General features: G+C 38.2%; 1 protein-coding gene across 2 annotated transcripts; it reads right to left on the bottom strand.

Moving 5' to 3' along the window:
• Window positions 1-2,576: 2,576 nt before the first annotated feature.
• On the bottom strand, window positions 2,577-17,965 carry cwc22 (CWC22 spliceosome associated protein homolog). Of its 2 annotated transcripts, none has more exons than XM_029277344.2 (20): window positions 17,872-17,965; window positions 15,996-16,052; window positions 15,655-15,893; window positions 13,338-13,579; window positions 12,901-13,155; window positions 12,220-12,348; window positions 11,928-12,096; window positions 10,655-10,708; window positions 10,414-10,549; window positions 9,855-10,061; window positions 9,694-9,756; window positions 9,509-9,604; window positions 8,565-8,646; window positions 8,008-8,068; window positions 5,792-5,869; window positions 4,675-4,827; window positions 4,372-4,499; window positions 3,901-4,002; window positions 3,577-3,755; window positions 2,577-3,482 (listed from the first exon to the last, which is right to left on the bottom strand). In XM_029277344.2, the coding sequence occupies exons 2-20, from the start codon at window positions 16,048-16,050 to the stop codon at window positions 2,818-2,820; spliced, it is 3,093 nt and encodes a 1,030-aa protein (XP_029133177.2). In that variant the 5' UTR covers window positions 16,051-16,052; window positions 17,872-17,965; the 3' UTR covers window positions 2,577-2,817. The 2 variants fall into 2 exon arrangements, with proteins under 2 accessions (XP_029133177.2, XP_065818382.1); XM_065962310.1 differs by having other exon boundaries at window positions 17,877-17,943.
• Between the last annotated feature and the right edge of the window lie 1,956 nt (window positions 17,966-19,921).

Here is a 19,921-nt window from a genome sequence, read left to right as displayed (position 1 = left end):
AAACCAAACCAGTGTTTACAGTCGTAATGCCCCTTTGACTCTGCAGCAGTATGTTTCATCTCAGAGGCACATACTACCATCTGTAAATGTTTTCCTGTGGGTTTTTTTTTGGGAGTCAACGGCTCTTTTTCTGGACTGAAGCAGCCCTAAGGGGGATGGTTCTTAATCACACAGTAAGGCTCCGTAGCAGTGGCAGGTAATTGTGGGGAAGCTTAATTAGTAATAGCAGGAGCTAAAAACGCCTGTTAGACTGTGGAGGAGTATTTTAGGGTCGACTCTCAGCAACATACTGACATCCTACCTACCATCCTAAGTGATGCTTTTTGTTTAAATGATTGCTCTTTCTGATGATACATGCAAATATCAACAACCTGGTTCCTTATTATAAGTCAACATTTGACTGTATTTAATGTGTCATTACAGCACTTCAAACTACTTTTAGCTTTACCTATGGTTGTGTCACATTCTCCCTTGTGAGAAAAACAGCAGTGCAGAGGTCACTGGGTAGTCTGGTTATGGTGCTTTCATACATTCTGGAGTGAGCTGAATGTGTTTCACAGTTTACCTGTTAATGAAACTCCTGCTTCCTGATGTGAGAAGAGGCTCCTTCAGCTGATCATGTCACTTCAAGTACGCAGTGACACAACAGCGTCTAAGGCAGGAGCTAATCTAGATCAGGTGAATTCCACATCACTGATATCAGGTACTGCAGACAGGAAAGATCAGAGTTTAGAAATGTAGAAATGCCGTTCTCCCGTTCCAAAGCCTGAGAACTACAGACATCAGCATAATCAGCGCTCACACCACCAGAGGAAACTGTTTACTGTAAACCAAAATACTGCCTTCAAGAAGAATTTTTCTCCGTTTAAAGAATTCAAATGATTGTGTACAAACCTCAAATACCCAGAGGTCCTGTGTCACCTGTACATTTTTAATAACTAGTGTATAACTATTTAGAAACTTTATTCAAGTGGTGACAACCTGACTGTAAAAATTAACATAACTGAACTAAATTATCATTAAATCAATTCAAGTACTTTCATGCGGTATCTTTCTTCAGTAAAATTTCCTGTGCAGAAACTCCCCCCCCCTTTCAGTTACAGTACACTGACTCAATAAGGAGCACACTTTAGACACTCTTTTACACACATTTTACTATAACAAATCTCTATTGTATGAAGGACTATAGGCTACTCCTAGTTATTTAATCAATCTAAACATTTATTATCTAGTTAATTTAACAACCCGAGATAAAAGTGGTTTGTGACATTGTATTATCCTGAATCAAAGACCAACAAATGTCTTGTTTTACCAACTAACAGGAACTCAAACATTTTCAGTTTGATCTTAAAATACAAAAAAGGTTCAAATAAAGAAAAGTCGACAATCTGTTTTATGAGAACATGATAAAAATTAAAATAAACATTTAAAAAGTAGGGCTACTTCAACCACTACTGTGTTTTCAGCTTGTGAATATGTGTTTGCCTTCAGCTGGAGTAGGCCTATTTGTATAGATATCCCTAAAAACTATAATTGTGCATAGGGGGTTGTAGTACTAGCCTACTTAATATACATATACTCTAAATCCCCCTCTTAAAAACACTCATACCTATTTACCAGGTGAGCAAGACAGTTATAAATTCTGCTGCACGACATTGGATTGTTGTTAGCTGGGGTTTATGACATAGCATTTCAGAGAACAGTTGCTGGGCAACCACAAGTTCAAAATTCGGTTTCCGATTCGGAGCCCTGTTGGTAACAAATTAGCAACCTAACTAGTTAATAATTCACATGGCCGAAATAGAGTTAATGCAAGAAATACAAGAGCACATTTTGTTTTATAAATTTATAATCATACATTTTATTTTATTTTTTGAATTTCCCTCAGGATCAATAAAGTATCTATCTAATGAAGGAGGGAAAATAGTGTTAAAATATCTCCTTTTTCCTATTAAGAATAACAACATATAAAGAACAAATTACTTACCATTGCCTGAAAATAAACTTCTTAGGCCTCCACCATCTCTGAAAACTTAAGTTAATGCATAACACTCATTTTTTACTGGTGAATATTCAAGGTCGCTTCTCAGCATCAAAATACAAAAATAAAAAGCACCAATTTCACGCTTTAGAAACAACTAGTTAGGTTTATAACGCTTGAATAGAACAGTAATCATTGTCCCTTCCTGTGGCCAGTCTTTCTGCTAAACAATGCTAACAAGTTGCCTGCTCCAGTTTAGTACTTGGATGTATTGACAAGAAAGAAGGTGGTATCAATTCCTTACTCTATTTAGCTGCCAGCAAAATGTCTATCAAAGTTAGGTTGAGTACCAGAAACACATTGGTGAAGCTGCAAATCTGACTTCTTTTCTTATCACCAGCACTATCACTTAACGAAGTTGATGTACAAAAAGTTCTGTCAGCCTCTTGTACTGCAGTCATGGCAAAACTCTCTCAGACTTCTTACTTATAAGTCTGTTGTTTATCTGGGAAGTAGCAGCTTCCTACAACTGAATTGTGGAATATATAGAAATTTTGTGAGATCGATTGAAAGCAACAATTGACACACAAACAGATTAAAAAACATCTAAAGCAACTTTAATGTTTTTTTTTCATATTTCATAAACAACAAATATCATTATTAGAAAATACAGATAGACAGACTAAGCGAGAGAGCGAGAGATGGGTCCCAAATGAAAAACACCAGAGAGAGACAGGGTGAGGTGAAGAGGGATGACGGCAGGAAAAGATGAAGGCTTCAGACGTCTGTCAATCATCAGTGCATCACTGCTGCTTTAGAATGACAGCCTAAGAGCTCTACCTCCTCCTCCTCTCCTCTCTCTCTCTGTTCCTGTCTCTGTTCTCTTTATTCCTCTCTCTTTCCCTCGGCCTCTCTCGTTCTCTCTCAGTTTCCCTCTTATCCTCATTCTCTCTCGTCCTCTCTCTCTCCCTCTCCCTTTCCCTCCCTCTGTCTCTGTCTCTCTCCTTCTCTCCATCTCTTTGCCGGCTTTTAACGTCCATTTTTTGTCTCCTCTCCTCTTCCTGGCGCTCCTCTTCTTGCGCTATTTCGTCTCGTCTGCCGCGACGGTTGCCATCATGTGCGCGCTCCTCAACATCACGTGGACGTACATGCTCTCGCTCCTCAACATCACGTGGACGTACATGCTCTCGCTCCTCAACATCACGTGGACGTACATGCTCTCGCTCCTCAACATCGCGTGGACGTACATGCTCTCGCTCCTCAACATCACGTGGACGTACATGCTCTCGCTCCTCAACATCGCGTGCACGACCTTTCCTCTCCTTCCTCTTCTGCTCCTCATCATCACTGTCGTCCCCTTCGTCACTCTTTCGCCCCGCACGCTTCTTGTCAGACGATTTCTCCTTCTTCTTCTTCTTGACCTTCTCCTTCTTCTTGTTCTTCTTCTCCTCAATTTTTGGTGTTTTCTTCTTCTTCTTCTTCCTGTGTTTGGAGTCAGAGTCTGGAAAACATAAAACAAAAATAATAATCAGTTATGATGACAAAGCAGGTATTAAGTGTGTCAAAAAGTGTAAGAGAAATAAAAATGAGTGTACCTGAACTGCTGCTGGAGGAGGAGTCTGAGGAGTCTGAATCGGATTCACTAGAAGAGTCTGAGGAGGAGTCAGATGAGGAGGAGGATGATGAGGAGTCAGAGGAGTCTGAGGACTCCACCTCCTGATTCTGTGTCATGATCATCTTGGGAGCGTTCTTCAAGTGTTCCCTCAACTCATCCCTGAGAGAAATAGAGAAATTGGACTTTTACAAGGTGTCAGCTGAACCCTCAATAACAAAACAGTGATACCTATGTGATCCCATATGTTACCCATTATACTTTAAAAGTATGTTTCAGAATATCTAAATCTTCATTTGGCCCTTACGTCAATCCTCCCAGTCCAATAGAGGTGAAGAAGTTGATGGCGAAACGAGTGTTCCTCGGATTATCTCGAGGAAAAAGACCTTCAAAGAATGGCTGCAGAGTCCTGGAACACACACACACACAGAGTTTGAACTTTAATGACCTTTGACATTCCTCCCACATGATACATTCTTCAGACGCAACAGCATTTCTTCAATTTTCTTCATAGTTTGTCTTTTAAGACTTGTGTGCTTTGACCATTATTGGATCAACAACCTGAAATCAGCTGACAATAACAAATGCTTTATAGCTTATTTGACTAAAACTCCAACTCTCTGACTTCTTGAGTTAGTCTTAATCTGTGCATCTTTATATTAATCCCATGTCTTAAATCAATTTTCTATAGTAACATTAAACTAGTGTTTATATTTACCGTCATTTACAGACCTAAAACCTAAAAGACATGATTAATTGTGTCTGTGTGTTTTCTTACGGGTCTTTGAGCCTCTGGTTGAGTCTGGGAAGGCCCATATAGGCACAGAGCTCCTGGAAAAGGATCTTCACAAAGATCCTGCTGGATGACGTTGTTGTGTCCTCGCTCATGCTGACAGACTCCAACACCTGGTCGAGAGACACAACACAGACAGGGAGGGAGAGAGAGAGAGAGAGAGAGAGGAGGAACTATTATTGACTAGGAAAATTAGACATAAAGAACAATTACTTTCTTGTTGGTCAAATATGAGTATAATGCAACTGAAAATGTGTGAAACAGTTTAGTGTGTGTTTGTATCCTTACACTCCAGGGCACAGAGTCGGTGTAGAGCAGGTGGGCAAACAGTCGAGCCACATTTCTCAGTTTGTTGGTCTCAAGTCGATGGATTGTCTCATACTGCTCTGAAAAAATCCCCTCGAAACTCTCCATATACTCCTTCTTCAGCAGGCAGAATCTCTAAACACACACACACACACATACACACACACACACACCTAAGTGTTAACTTGTGCCTTCAATTTGTTCTTACAAGATAAACAGGAAACAAACTGAGGCCAGGTCATGTGTCACATCTTCATGTGATGCATATTTTGTTGCTGTAAGTGCTAGGACATGCTAAAAAGATTTTTTTTTTTTCAGAATGACCTGCACCACCTGCAGATATTTTATCATAATACATATTCAACAGCTGGCTAGCTCACATAAATAAAATCACAGTAGCTCCCCTCAGCATGGCAGCCTTACACATGCCCACATTACAGCGCTGGTTAAAAGGCAAATGGTGCTATTTCTCCCACTTAGATAAGTCATCATGCTATTTGTTGACTGTGTGCAAATTAATTCAAATTATATAAGAGGAAGATGACAATGATTAGGTCTGGATATTCAGTTAATAAGGCTTTTATTATAGAGTCATTCTTAGTGCAGAGAGTGAATGACAGAAAACAAGTGCATTTTTGAGATCTCTTTTTCATTTTGTGGAAGTTTATGTTCTCATTGAGGTTATTTATGCCTGAGCATTTTAATGTCATTGCTACAGGACTCTGATTTATGTTAAAATCATCTATAGGCCTCAAATAAATAAGTACCCCTGTTTTTAGTAATTGGTCTTTGTTCACATTATAAAGCAGAACAACAACATGTATCTACACTGCATAGTTCTAATTTAAAAAGTAAACATGTTTTTGGTGACCTTCAGTAACAACCACAGAGACTTTTACGATTAAATTGTTTAAATATTAGTCTTAGTCATTTTCTTGAACCCTGAAAACATTAAACCAAAACTATCTGACAGGGTAGATAGTTCTTTTCTTTTTTTGTGCGCTATGGATTGATTGACCGAACATTTAGCACCCCTTGATAATTACAAGGCTGTGTGTGTGTGTGTGTGTGTGTGTGTGTGTGTGTGTGTGTCTCTCACCCCGGCCAGCAGTCCAAAGAACTTCTCATAGGTTCTCTGTTGAGCGCAGCAGTCCAGGATCATGTTACACAGCTCCTTCTGTTTACAGAAAAGTCAAACTTATTATTATAAAAAGGAAATGAATGAATACAACAACAACAACAACACAATGTGTACATCACACTTATCAGTCACAATACAATTAAACTGTGTAAGTGTTAAAAACTGACCTAAATTACAAATGATGTGAATCCAGTGTGGCAGATTGTAAAATCCCAGATGAGGGTACATCCAAGGCAAGACTCAACATCATCACTCAACCGCATTTACGCTCCAGACTTTGTTTATAGTGTGTGATGTGTAAAGAGCAGCTGTGCTGACGTGTGCTCAGATAACTGTGTCTCACATTACACAGAACATGTTAAATCATTGACCTCGGCCACCTTTCCCAGAAAACATCTTATGGTAAGGATATTTCATTATGCACCTTCTTCATTTAGAGACATTTTCCTTTACAGAATTTCACTTTGGACACTCTGAAAACTTAGGGAGTTTTAACTTTTTAAAACAATTAACCAATCAGCCCACAAACATGCAAAATAATTTAACAAATTAAACAAATCATTTGATTCGACACAATAGATCTGCTAGTTATATCAGCTTTATTCTCTCATTGTCTTAATTGCTTAGCATGTGATGCTTTCATATTTGTTAATGTTGTTGTGAAACTTTGTGATAAAGATATGTCAGTCAGTGTGACTGAAGAATGTGTCAGAGGATGAGTGTCTTTGAGTTGTGTGTTTGTGTTCCAGCTGTTGTGCTGAGTGATTCAGTCCTGATGCTGATGAAACAAGGTCTGACAAGGTCATCGGCTTTGACCTCAGAAATACACACACGCAGCTCGTTTGTGTAAACTTGTGAGGACGTTCCCGGTGAAAACAGATTTGGCTGCACTTAAGATTTACGTCACTGAACTCACTTGGGACTCTGACATGGACAGGTGAAGTCCCGATGCTACAGATGTAACACCTCCAATATCGCCTGTGGCTTATAGATAGATTAATATAATAGTTTAAAACTAATCACAACAAAATCAGCCTCAAATGCAAAAAAAATAAAATTTAAATAAAATACAGATTTGCCAATTTGTCCAGCTTGTTTTGTCCAAAACAATCATCAAAACTCAAAGACCAAATAACAAACAATATGAAACAGACAAAACCTGTGAATCCTGACCTTTCAGTAATTTGAAACATGCCTTGTTGGGCTTCTTTCTTTCTTTCAGAAGTATGTAGAAAACACACACATGCTCAGTAAAGCACTTCTGGAAATTATTTTTTCCACTGGATCCCTGTTGGTTACAGGATTGATTTCAAAATACTGTTTAAAATACTTTTAAAGCAGTACATAGACTGGCACAGCTTTACTTGTGTGAATTACTCTGTGATTACGCTAAGGTCCACCAACCAGCCGCTCCTTAATGCTCCTAAAACAAGGCTTAAAATCTTGATTGTACGAAGGAGTATTAGGGCTACATTAAGGGGGAAAACACTATATTTGAGGTTAAAGTAAAAAATGTACGAGATTAAAGTAATCAATTTACGAGAATAAAGTCGTAAATTTACCAGAAAACAGACGTTATTTGAGTCAAAAGTTACATAAGAAAAGCAGCAGCAGCCACCGGCCTGAGGAACATAGAGCATTTTTGTGAAGTTACACTTTAGAAAAGGTTTCCCAAATAAGGAAATATTTCATCTTTTGTCACATCAGCATCACATTGTCATAAGTATCAGGACCCTAAAAAAAGATACTGGCAGAAACTGGGGCTTTGCCAACAAATCTCCTTTTCTTCCATTAGTTCAACTATAGTTGAGCTTTTTTGTTTTGCTTCTTTTTTTTTAAATCAAAATCTTCTGCTTAGCAGTTTGCAATAATTCCACACATTTCAGAGACAGCATTTCTAAATATTTTAAACGACTTTAAAGATTAACTGACGGTAGAAAATGCTGCCAATGAAACGGCAGCTTGTTTAATTCATCCACACTTCAAAGTCACTGATATTTTCAGATTCAGCCTCAGTGGAGAAACACAGTCCTCTCAGGTGGAAAACATTATCCTCATTAATGTGTGTGTGTCACTGAAGCCTTTATTACATTAGCCAAGTGTGAGCCTGGTGTGTGTGTGTGTGTGTGTGTGTGTGTGTGTGTGTGTGTGTGTGTGTGTGTGTGTGTACTCACCGTCTGGCTGTCAGGAAAGTCCATCTTGATCAGTTTGTGAGCACACTCCTCAAAGTCCAAACTACAGAAATAAGAAAATCCATCAGTCTTGACCAATTAGTCTATAAGTGTGCGATTGTGAGTTCAGGCATGAAACTGTGTGTCTGTGAGTGTGTGTGTGTGTGTGTTTCTCAATCTGTTTCAGTGTTTCATCTTATTCTCCAAACCTGTGAACTGTTCTTCAGTGAAACCATGGTAACTAGGCTGCACACATAGGCGCACACACACACACAGAAACACATACCGATAAAACACACACCAACACTCATACTGTTGGACACACGCAGCTTTAAACACCGCTTTAAATATGAGTCCAAACCCCTCAAATATAGAAGGAGCTGTAAATAACTGCCAAAACCCTGAGAGACGACTGACTCACTGCCTGTGTGAGTGTGAGAGATTTTGGATAGGGGTGTGTTATTGTGTGTGTACCTGGACTGTATAGTGAGGTAGGTGTGTGTTATTGTGTGTGTACCTGGACTGTATAGGGAGGTCGGTGTGTGTTATTGTGTGTGTACCTGGACTGTATGGCGAGGTAGATGACTCTTCTGAAAGCCACCAGGTTGACCTCCGTTTGATCAAAGATGGTGACCTTTTCATCTGAGAGACAGACAGACAGACGGATCATCAACGAGTCCGTTTGACAGGTTGTTTATCATTTTTAAAAATTCATGATCACACCAAAAATGATCCCGATACAGAGAGAAATGTGAAGAGAATACTGAACAGTAAATAGGTTGATTAACTCTCTTTCTTCCTCACAGTCCTCAAACTGAACTCTCTCTCCATTTTAAAGCTGCAGTATGATCACTTTGTCTCCCCCTTTCAGCAGGGGAAGGAATTACAAAAACGATCCTAACCTGACTCACTTCTCATTTCAGCACTTTCTAACAAGGAAAAGGCCTACTTATTGATTCCAAGGGTTGTTCTCACCATCAATTATTCACATTTTAGGACTGCAATTTCTCTACCTGAGAGCTGTTTCATCTTTTCTGGAGATAGTTTTTTCCCCACACTCCTTTCAGCTGCTTTTGACTCGAAAGCTATGATCAATCCTCACCGGGTTTAATTTAGTAATTAATTGAAACCATTTGTAAAGATTAAATGCTGCATGTATGCTAACTAGTGCTCTTATTCTTCCATGAATATAATCTCTCATCCCAGATTTGAATCTTTCTATACTTTCCAACTATTGGATCATTTTCTCGAACACTCTCTGGTTTTATATTCCCACAGCTCTATTTTGTAACGTAAACTTTTGTTTTGAACTTTCCTGAAATATTGCAGCTTAGATAACCCTGATTGCATCACAAAGAAATCATCAGGGTTATTTTCTCAAATGTCAAAGAGCACCTCTAGAGCTTACATACACAAAATGCAAGTGTTTGTGCGGGATTATCACAAAAATGATGCACATACCCTTCAATTATTAAGAACAGGAAAAAAAACCAGGGCAACTCACCTTCTGCCTCTGCCTCGTTCTCTTCCTCTTCTTCTTCATCCTCGTCACTTCCGTCTCCATCCTCCCCTGAATCACTGCTGCCTTCATCCAGGATTTCTGTCAGGAGGGGACAGTTGATTGGTTAAACTGTGGAAGGAGGGGCAGCCGGCTGGACAGTTCAAGAATATCATATTTTGCAGTCTCACCTTTTTTTATGGCTTTGTATTTTTCCTCGTTCTCAATGAAGTCAGGGTCCATCTTGAACACATCTGGTTAAACACAAACACACCGTTGTTAAACTCTTATTTTGTCTGAGAGAGATATAGACAGATATAGTCCCCCCCCCCTCCCTCTCTCTAGGACTTACTCAGAAGGTCCTCTGTGTTGTACTCGTCATCCAGCGGCAGCATGTGGGTGAACTGGTCCTCATCATCCACCAGGTCCAGGCCGTCTGGGATAACTGGGTGGTCTTTGAAACCGTCCTTCCTGATGGCAAACATAACCTCTATCATGTACTGGACCCTCTTATCGATGCTTGACTCATGGAGGACGTTCCTGAGACGCTCGAATATGGCTGAAAAGAGGAAAAAAAAAGACAATTTGCTGTAGCCTTTCCTGATAAAAAATGGTGGTCTTTTCCCCAGGTTTATGGGATTTAATGCACAATGTTTTCCCCTGTTTTTATGTTTTTGTTGTTGATTCCATTGAATATAGGCAAATACTAAGCACAGCAATCTGAAACACTCTTAGCGGTAATTGGCAAGGGTATGGAACTGCCATGAGAAAACTTTTGGCAACAGCAAAAACCAGTAAAAAAGCGCTCTGAAATTGAGGCTGTGGGCACTACCTTAACCAAAAAAGCAGATGGTTGAAAATTCCCGAAACTCAAAACTTTTCATCGACCTAAGAGAGGTTTCGTTCTGTACCGTTTATTCCTCGCGGGGACACCTCGGTCAGTTTGAGTCCACACTCCTTCAGGAAGGCGATGGCGACCTCCACGCTGTCGTCTGTCGGACGCTCCAGTAGCAGCGTGAGCATCTCCAAACACAAAACCTCATGGGCCTGATGGACGGAGACAGAGAGTTAATCACAGTTCATAAAGGCTAATTCTAACTGTATAAGAAATCAAACCCTCTTTAAATATCAAGGTCAGACAGCCGGACGTACCACGTTCTGGTTGATGAGATGAGCCACGAACTTTGAGGCTGTCAGGCACTGTTGCTAGAAATCAAAAGACAGACTGGATTTCAATACATCATTAAATACTAGTTCTATTCTAGTGCTTAGAATAAAAGCTATAACAACTTAAAATGACAGTACAAAAAATACACATTTAATTGTTCATGTGTAGCTGTGACATTTTTTTAACACATGAACAGAGAGGTTTACACACATTAGCTGTTTAGAGGTCGTTAAAATGTAACTTTCTTACAGCCTGTTTCATAACCAGTTCATCTTGACTGTAAATGTTCACACTGAACAACAAACATTTTCTGTGAGCATGTGCTGCCTTTCTTGTCAAACAGTCTTTGTTTTTTTGCGGTTGGTCGTACAAAGAGATAATCTGAAAATGCTCAGGGAAATAATCACATTTACTAGACTTAACAGTAAATATATTGTTAATTAAAAAATAATCTGCAGATTAACTGATTATGAAATTAAGTTCGTTAAAGCCCTGACTGTGTGAAACACTTTCTGGGACTGTCAGTTGTTGTCTTGTTGAGCCCCAGTGTCTTTCTGTCTCTAGTCGTTACACTCATACTGTTTCAGTCAAAGCTGGAACATTTCCATCTGAGTCACAAGGGCCACAAATCTTTTGACATCCTCACTAAAGATTAGGAACAGTTGAAGATTGAATAAACTGAAGAGTTGGGGACTATTTTTGGGCTGCTAGTGAAGTGCACTGTTGGCCAAACCCTTCACCCGTGTCCCTCAAGACTTTAAAATATATTCTGAAGCATAAGTGACAGTCAAGCTAAGTGGTTCTGATGAATGTAAATGTCTGACAGAGAGAAAACAGCTGATTAAGTGTTAGGATACTCAAAAGTACTTTACTCCACAAAATGACTGCTTAGCAATGTTCTCTGCTTCAACATTAGAAGAGGGGAAAAGCAACTGTTATCCCAAACACTGCAGGTACAGGATTATAAATTAAAGGAGGTTTAGAAAGTTGTACTGTGGGAGTCTTTCCTTCTGTTGCACCCTCTAAATGTAATTTCAATTAAACCTGGAGTATTTTTTGAACAGGAAAGTTTCAGATCTTTTGATGAATAATTTGATTTGGTTGGGTATTTGAAAGACCAAACCTCATATCTATGGAAGAATGAAGTCAAGCTATTTGCAAAATATTTTTATGTTCAACTTCATGTTACTAGACAGACTCTGATACTTCACTCTCGTACCGAAAGACAGCCAGACAGCCAGAGGGAGCGACAGGTACCTTGAGGTTACGGCGGTAGCTCTTCCTGAAGTTCAGGATGAGGCGTTTAAGGATCAACTCTCCAATCTGTGGGAACTTGGAGTTGATGATGGAGACGACGGCGGCATAAACATGAGTGAAGATCGGAGACGCTGCCTGCGCCTGCAGCACCGAGCGAGCCAGCAGACCCCTGACACACAGACAGCAACAGGGTGAGCCAGACAGCACAGAAGCTCCACTCTTTCCTGTTCATCCCTCTTAAAAGTATGCAAGTGTCCATGTGAAAAACTTTCTGGTTCTTGTTATTGCTCACCTCCCCCTGACGATGTTCTCCTGCAGTAGCTCCTGGATGATGTGGATCATGTTGGACACGTTAACTTTGTTGATGAGACCGTTGATGGACTTCTTCAGAGCCTCCCAGCTCATTCTCTGATAGGCCAGGCTGCAGAGAGGGCGGGGCATCAGTAAAAACACAGATTAATAAATATGTTTACATTTAAGAGATGAATCTGAAAATCCAGAATAACAACCAGGTTCATCTGAGCTGCAGGATAAATTAAAACATCTGCCTTTGGTTTTAAATGTGCATGCAGTTGGGTGTAAAGACTGTTTTACAACAAAGGTGGTACATCAAGTATTTGTGAGCTACTCAGTAATGGAATGGATTTCAATATTCTGATTTTCATGATGTTCCATGCTGCTTTGGTTATTCAATCACTCAACTCTCAGATGTTAGAGCATCCTTAAATGCAGCACACTCCCCTAGTTTCCCACAAAATGATAATGTCATCCAATAAATAAAGGGGTTGAGGTTCTATGGGGTGAAGTAATTAAGACAGGTTATCTCTCTGTAGCAGAAGGCTCCACAAAGAACGTTCTATTAAAATGACATTTAAAACCAATCAACAAACTAATTGACAATGTGTGAACAACCTAAAATGATGGATTTGTAAACATAAATATATATTCAAGAAACAATCAAAGCCCCTCTCACCTGCTCTTGTCTGTGATTTGCTGCTGCATCATGCGAAGCTTGGCAGGTGGGATATATGCTCCTCCCGTCCTCGTCAGGATCGGGTCGATCTCCTCTTTCTTCTTCTTGACTGGCGGCTCTTCTGTTGTGACCGGCTCCCTCTCTGGTTGAGGGGAGGCCCAGCGGCCGTGCCTCCTGCGATCGGCATCAACGTCCACATCCCTTCGTCTGTCGAACCGCCCGCCTCTGTCATCTCTGCGATCGTCATAGCGATCCCTGATAGAAGCAGGGGTCAAAAGACGAAATCAAACACTGACAAACGGATTTTGAACTTCCATTTCTAAGCTTTTAACAATAAGTAAAAACGTGTTTAATGTCTGAAACTGATGTGGTTTCTAACACGATTACAAGCCAATCAAAGCTGTGCTTGGTTCTTTATATATTTGCGCTTCCGTTACCTGTTATAGCGTCCTCTGTTGTAGCGGTCCCGATCTCTCTCTCTGGACCTGGATCTGTCCCGACCTCTTGATCGAGACCTGTCTCGTCCTCTAGACCTGGATCTGTCTCTTGAATCTGACCGGTCTCTTCCTCTGGACCTAGATCTATCCCTGCCCCTGGACTGGGATCTGTCTCTCTCTCTGGACTGTGATCTGTCTCTGGACCTGGACCGGTCTTGCTCTTTAGACTTGGATCTTGATCTCTGGACAACACATAAACACAGAGCGCAATTAGGTAGGTCAGGTCACCTGCTGGTGATGGTGAAGGCTGACAGTGCATGTCTCATTATTTTATACGGGTAAATGGTCAAACAGGTATATAGGACGCAGCCCACTTCTTACATGTCTTATGCATCAAATCTTACAGTATTTGGTTAATCCACCTCAAAAACATGTCTTGAACTCAACATTATTCTGTTGCCATGGAAACTAAAACAGCTGACCATCCAACTTTGAGAGATCATATATGCAGAATCACTAAATATTTAATGAAAACAGATATCTCTATCTTTAATCTAAATAATTGGAGGCAGCATTGGGAGATGAAGAGCAGCGACTCGACATAAAATCTAAATAATCGAGTCTTAAAGAAACAGTTAGACTTTTTAAAAAAAAAATACAAACCTACAGATACATGAGGAGAAAAAAAAGTTATGTATTTGTGACTTAAATAAGAAGCCTCAGCCAGGAAAAGCTAAGCCTATTTAGTGCAATCATTGGAACAGAGGGAGAGCTCTTAGAATGAATTTCTCTAGGGACATATGCTGCTATAAAACCAAAAGCTGACATTCTCACACTTTGCTTTCATATGGATTAAACAAATAAGATACATATTTAGCTGTTTTGAGGTGGCAGGTTATATTATCTTTGGAGACAGCCAGGGTCTTTCCTCCTGTATCCGGTCTTAAAGTCAAGCTAAGCCTAATAAATGTCTTGACTGCATCTTTACATTGACAGGAGTAGAAGAAATTAACTTCTGCAGATATATTCTAATGTAATCTGTAGGAGAGTGGAGACCATGGGGTATACCCAGAAAATGATGATCTTTTTTTTTTGCTTAAGGCATGCCTCAGGATCCCCCCAGGAGGAGTGTGACAGCCTTGTTAAGGCGAGAGGTATAGACTGCCTTCTAAGCCTGTGGTAAGTGCATTACAAAGATTTCCTGCCCTTAAAGACATAGATCTGTGCATTCATACTCAGAATAAAAATGCAGAACCTGTAGACAGGTCAACAAGATTTGAGTATCAGATATGTTCTAGTTTAGCTTACAGACCAAAGTAGTACTGACAAATCATGCTGAAACTGAATTTATTTGAATGCATGGAACAAGTGTGTGTAGAGAAAAAAAGAGATGACACTGAATATGTTAATTAATTTACACAAACAAATATCTGCAATCGACAATCTGACTAGACTTTGTCTCTTAACTGTAACTAGATTCCTGCATTTATTGTTGCTTTCGGATTGTAAACGTTAATTATTAGCAGCCAGCTTTTTTTGCTGTCAGGATATCCCTTGTCTAATATAAATGTAGAAACTGGTTGTACAGGAAGCCATAAAATATAAGAAGTTGTTCCAAAAAGGCATATTGTTCTTAGATGATATCTGAGGAGCTATGACATTAGACCTGATGGGGTTTGATGTAGCCCTGGGTAAGAAGAGTGCTGATGCAATAGGGCTGCAAAAAATTATAATCACATTATTTTGATTGATATTGGGATCATGATTATTAAGCATCACAAGCATTTATTGAAATGGAACACTCTTTTAACTCTTCAACATTGTTAACACTTACTAACACTATTTTTTTGAACAAGTGAAAGAATTAAAATGTATAACATAATTATACTGTTTATATACCGTAATAATAAATAATTTAAAATACAAACTATATTCTTAAGGTAATGATGATGTACCCTTTGGCAAAATATAAAAACAAACACTTTAAAACATTTACCACACATGATTAAAACTATGGACAAAACAAGTGCAACACAGCATGCTGCACAGGAATAGTTTAATCTGGATTAACTTGATTTCAGGATTGTGGGAATCCAAAATTGTAATTGAAACTCAATTAATTGCCCAGCACTAGTATGCAACATATATATTATCTAATGTAATAGAATATTCAAACACTGAATCATTTCTGTACCTCATGAGTTGAAGTCTATAAGCCACTATACACCACTGAACCTGACATTAGGCATCAGACTTCATATAAACAGCTGCATAAACACATGAAAAACTATAAATATTCATGCAAGTTGCTTCTTACTTTGATCTGAGCCACGCTGCTCCTAAGCTTCCTCATTGCCCCATTATGTTCATCCTCATCACTGCTGCTGCTGCTGCTGTCTGAGCTGCTGGAGGCAGGGCTCCCCGAAGCAGGGCTCCTGGAGGAGGGACGGTCTGCAGGACTGGCCTGAGGGGACGGCCTCTCTTCGGGGCTTTTCTCGACCATGGCAGGCTCAGGGGACCTCTCAGCCACTGGACTGGATTCTTCTTCTGAGGGTCCTGAAACAGAGATGGAGCAAGAGCATGGGGTGAATATTAAAACTATTGCTTATAGAAATAAAACTACAACAAGAAATAATAAAGACATGTAGTTTGCCTCACCACTGCGGTCTTTCTGTGCAGGACTAGGACTTCGACTTTTGCCTGGAGAGTCCATCCCTGAAAATACGTGTATAGAATTGTAATTATTTAATACCATCACAAATCGTAAAGTAAGGCAGACAGATTCATCCATTAACTGTCATCATGATGTATTGAATTATAAACATTGAAGAGCAAATCAAGGGTATCCAGTTTACCATAAACAATAAAAAATAATCAAATTGTCACAGTGGGATTGTGATTTTAAGCCAATCACAACATTGTTTACTCAATAATACAAATTGTTAGGTGGAAGCCTGGATGTGAGCAGCTGTTGTCTTTCCTTTTATAGATCAAGTTGAGCAGTGTGTGTGAGTGATTTTGTCTCTTTTACAGGTTATACTATTTTTCCTATTTACTTATGTTGTATACACATAACGACTTTCATTCCTGTTAATGTTGTTTGTTCATTTATTTATTCATTTTTTTTATTTATGTTTGTCTCGTCAATTTTCATTATTATTATTATTAGTAATATTCATTATCATTATTTTTTTGATACTAATCTCGAATTTACTTTTATTTTTTACGCTTATTTATTTTATTTGGTTGTTGTATTTTTTTTTTTTTTTCTGTGAGTTTTCCAATCTTGCACTTTTATTCTTGTCTTTAAACTAAGAGGTCTATTTGTTGGGTTGTTTACAGGGCGAAGTGATACTGGGTTTTTGAATGTTTCTGAGGAAAAAAAAAAAAAGTTGACAGCATCCCAATTGCACTGTATGTTTTGAACTTCCTTTAATAAAAATATGTTGATAAAAAATAATAATAATAATACAAATTGTTAGGTGGAAGCCTGGATGTGAGCAGCTGTTGTCTTTCCTTTTATAGATCAAGTTGAGCAGTGTGTGTGAGTGATTTTGTCTCTTTTACAGGTTATACTATTGTTCCTATTATGTTGTATACACATAACGACTTTCATTCCTGATAATGTTGTTTGTTCATTTATTTATTTATGTTTGTCTCGTCAATTTTCACTTTTATAATTATTATTATTAGTAATAGTTATCATCATTATTTTTTTTATACTACTCTCAAATTTACTTTTATTTTTTCACGCTTATTTATTTATTTTATTTGGTTATTGTATTTTATTTATTTATTTATTTTTAATTTTCTGTGAGTTTTCCAATCTTGCATTTTTATTCTTGACTAAGAGGTCTATTTGTTGGGTTGTTTACAGGGCGAAGTGATACTGGGTTTTTGAATGTTTCTGAGGAAAAAAAGGAAAAATGTTGACTGCATCCCAATTGCCAAAATCTTTTGAACTTGCTTTAATAAAAATATGTTGAAAAAAAAAAAAAAAAATAATAATAATAATACAAATTGTTATTGTCGTCATTTATTTATAAAAAAAAAAAAAATAGAAACAGAGCCAACTAACCTGCTCTTGTTCTGATAAAAAGGTAAACTTACTGAACATTTTAAATCAGAATTTTAAGTCATAAACATTTCATGTCAGGGTTTTAAAAGGTGTTAAATTTAACCTGTAGCTCACGTTTCAGGAGAAACAAACACTAACTTACACGTCGCCAACCATCGATGATAAGAGTTCACTAAAACACGTCAGTTCGTCCAAACATTACTTACATGTTCGTTTGAGACATATGTTTAATAAAAAAAATATCCAGGAAAGCATCTTTTATTATGAATGTCTCGTTTTAATCGCCATGTGTGATTGTGTTAGCTAAAGTTAGCTACTTAGCTAATCCTACTTTAGCCACAGCTAGTTAGCCTACCGATAGGTTAAAAGCGAATACCTGAATATTGTCCCTTCTCCCTTACATGAGAGAGATACCTTCTTTTCTTTATTTCATGTTTTATTTTAAAATCCTCTTACCGTACTGTTTTCAAACTTTACGCCGCTCTGTCAAATCAGCGTCGTTCCTCCAACGGAAAACTGACTACAATACAACACAGATTACATCCGGGTCACAGCATGAGACCCCTTGTGTGAATGCTGCGGCTGTTTTTATGTCGCCCTCTTCTGGTTCCTCCAAGGACTTTGTGTTTTGGTCCTTCATGTTTTGTCAGCAAGGAAATGAAAAACCTGCAGAAATGTTGAGAATAACACAGACAGAAATATTTTTATTTTTTTATGACTAACATTTTTTATTGTTTTCAAATTTGGACAAAACAGTACAATACCAGACAACAAATGATATAGAACAATACCCAACAAGGGTAACACTATCAATGCAAGACAAAAAAAAAGTTAAATTAAATGCAAGAATAAAGCAGGACAGATAAAATATATGTAAATAAATAAAAACGTACAAAATAAAAATAACAAAATTCCACAACCACAACATGATTATTTCAGATCAGGCAGCATGGAAGTGTTAAGTTGTCCACCTTTTACAGAAAATTGAGTTTCCATAAGATTTACAGGAGGCTGTCAGCCTACATCACCAAACCAAGATGTGTCAAGCCTGTTAGGCTTAGTGAATCAGCAGCACGCTGCTAATAATTTCCAGTCAAAAGAGAGGAGTGATGACTGCTGTTTAGCAGAGAAGTTAAGATCCTGTGACAACATTAACATATTTTCCCCATTTAGCATTGAATAAGTCTAATCGGTCTACCATCCTGTATGTTAATTCTTCAAAGGCTGCCACTATACTTAATTGAGTGAACCAAAGGCTGGACGGAGGGAGATCTGCCGCCTTCCATTCTTTAACTAGGCGCTTCTGGCCCAGCATGATGGCTGTATGGATCCACTCCGCCAGAAATATTATTTTTTAAAGGTTTAATGCCTTTATATCAGAGACAGGACAGTGGACAGAGTCTTTAATCCGGGATGGAGAGAGAGAGGAATGATATGCAGAAAAGAACCACAGAAATACTTTAAAATGCTGCATGGTCTAAATAAAATAAAACACAGACCACTTTCTCTTTGTAAAGTTTAAATGAGCTGACTTGTTAAATCTTGCAGTTTGATTTTTTTTAAATAGCTCATTTAAAACCTCTAACAGTTAATTTAGTCCTAGTTGATGAAGCATTTAAAAAAGCTTTAAAAACATTTAACAGTGAAACATGTTCAATTTGTATTCACTTCAAGTTTTGCCGTAAATATAACTGAAGGTTCAATTGAACTTAAAGCAGAAAGTGAGTTTAAATGTCAGTTTGGTTGAAATATTTATATATAAAATATTTAAATAAATAATAATAATAATAATAAATAAATATTTTTATTTTATATATATATGATATAATATGAAATCAAAGTTTAAGAATTTTGATAATCTTTGAAGTACAAAATATGATTATGTTCTTTATTGACACTCACAGATGGGGAAAACAAACATTCAGTCACTTTTAGGGACCTTACTTCAGTTTAATGTGATTAAGTTCCAGTCAAGTAATTCAAGGTGTTCAGTTAATGCTCCAGGTACTGCAGGCCCTTTACCTGCTGGATTTCTGTGTATTTTTCTGTGCACAGGTCTTGTATTCTATTACTATGACTGTTCCATATTTCTACTGTACATTCTTACTATGTATTACATGACCTGTCAGGTGACCTCAGGGCTTGTACACATGAAGGTGTGTCTCCTCCCTTGTTCATGTCAGATGAAGAACTTGCACCTGAAACATCACGTGTTCATTTGATTAAATTAGATTTTGAGCATCTTCTGGTTTGCGGACTCAGTCTTCCGTTTGTTTTCGTATTTCTGTCCGGCATCCAGTACTTATTAATTTGGATCTTCGTGCTGTTAAATATTTTTTCCCACATTTAAACACATTAATATGTTTATTTAGGTAATTTTGGTGAACTTAACTTCATGTACACAACAGTCCTCATTTGCAATACCAATTAGCTGCTTCCTGAAAGTAGGCTAAGTCAGAACACACAAACACACACGCACACTAAAAAGACAGGCAGCACTCGTCTG

This window comes from Labrus bergylta, chromosome 13, assembly GCF_963930695.1.
Source record: "Labrus bergylta chromosome 13, fLabBer1.1, whole genome shotgun sequence".
Classification (NCBI taxonomy): Eukaryota; Metazoa; Chordata; class Actinopteri; order Labriformes; family Labridae; genus Labrus; species Labrus bergylta.
This window is presented reverse-complemented; position numbering and strand designations above follow the sequence as displayed.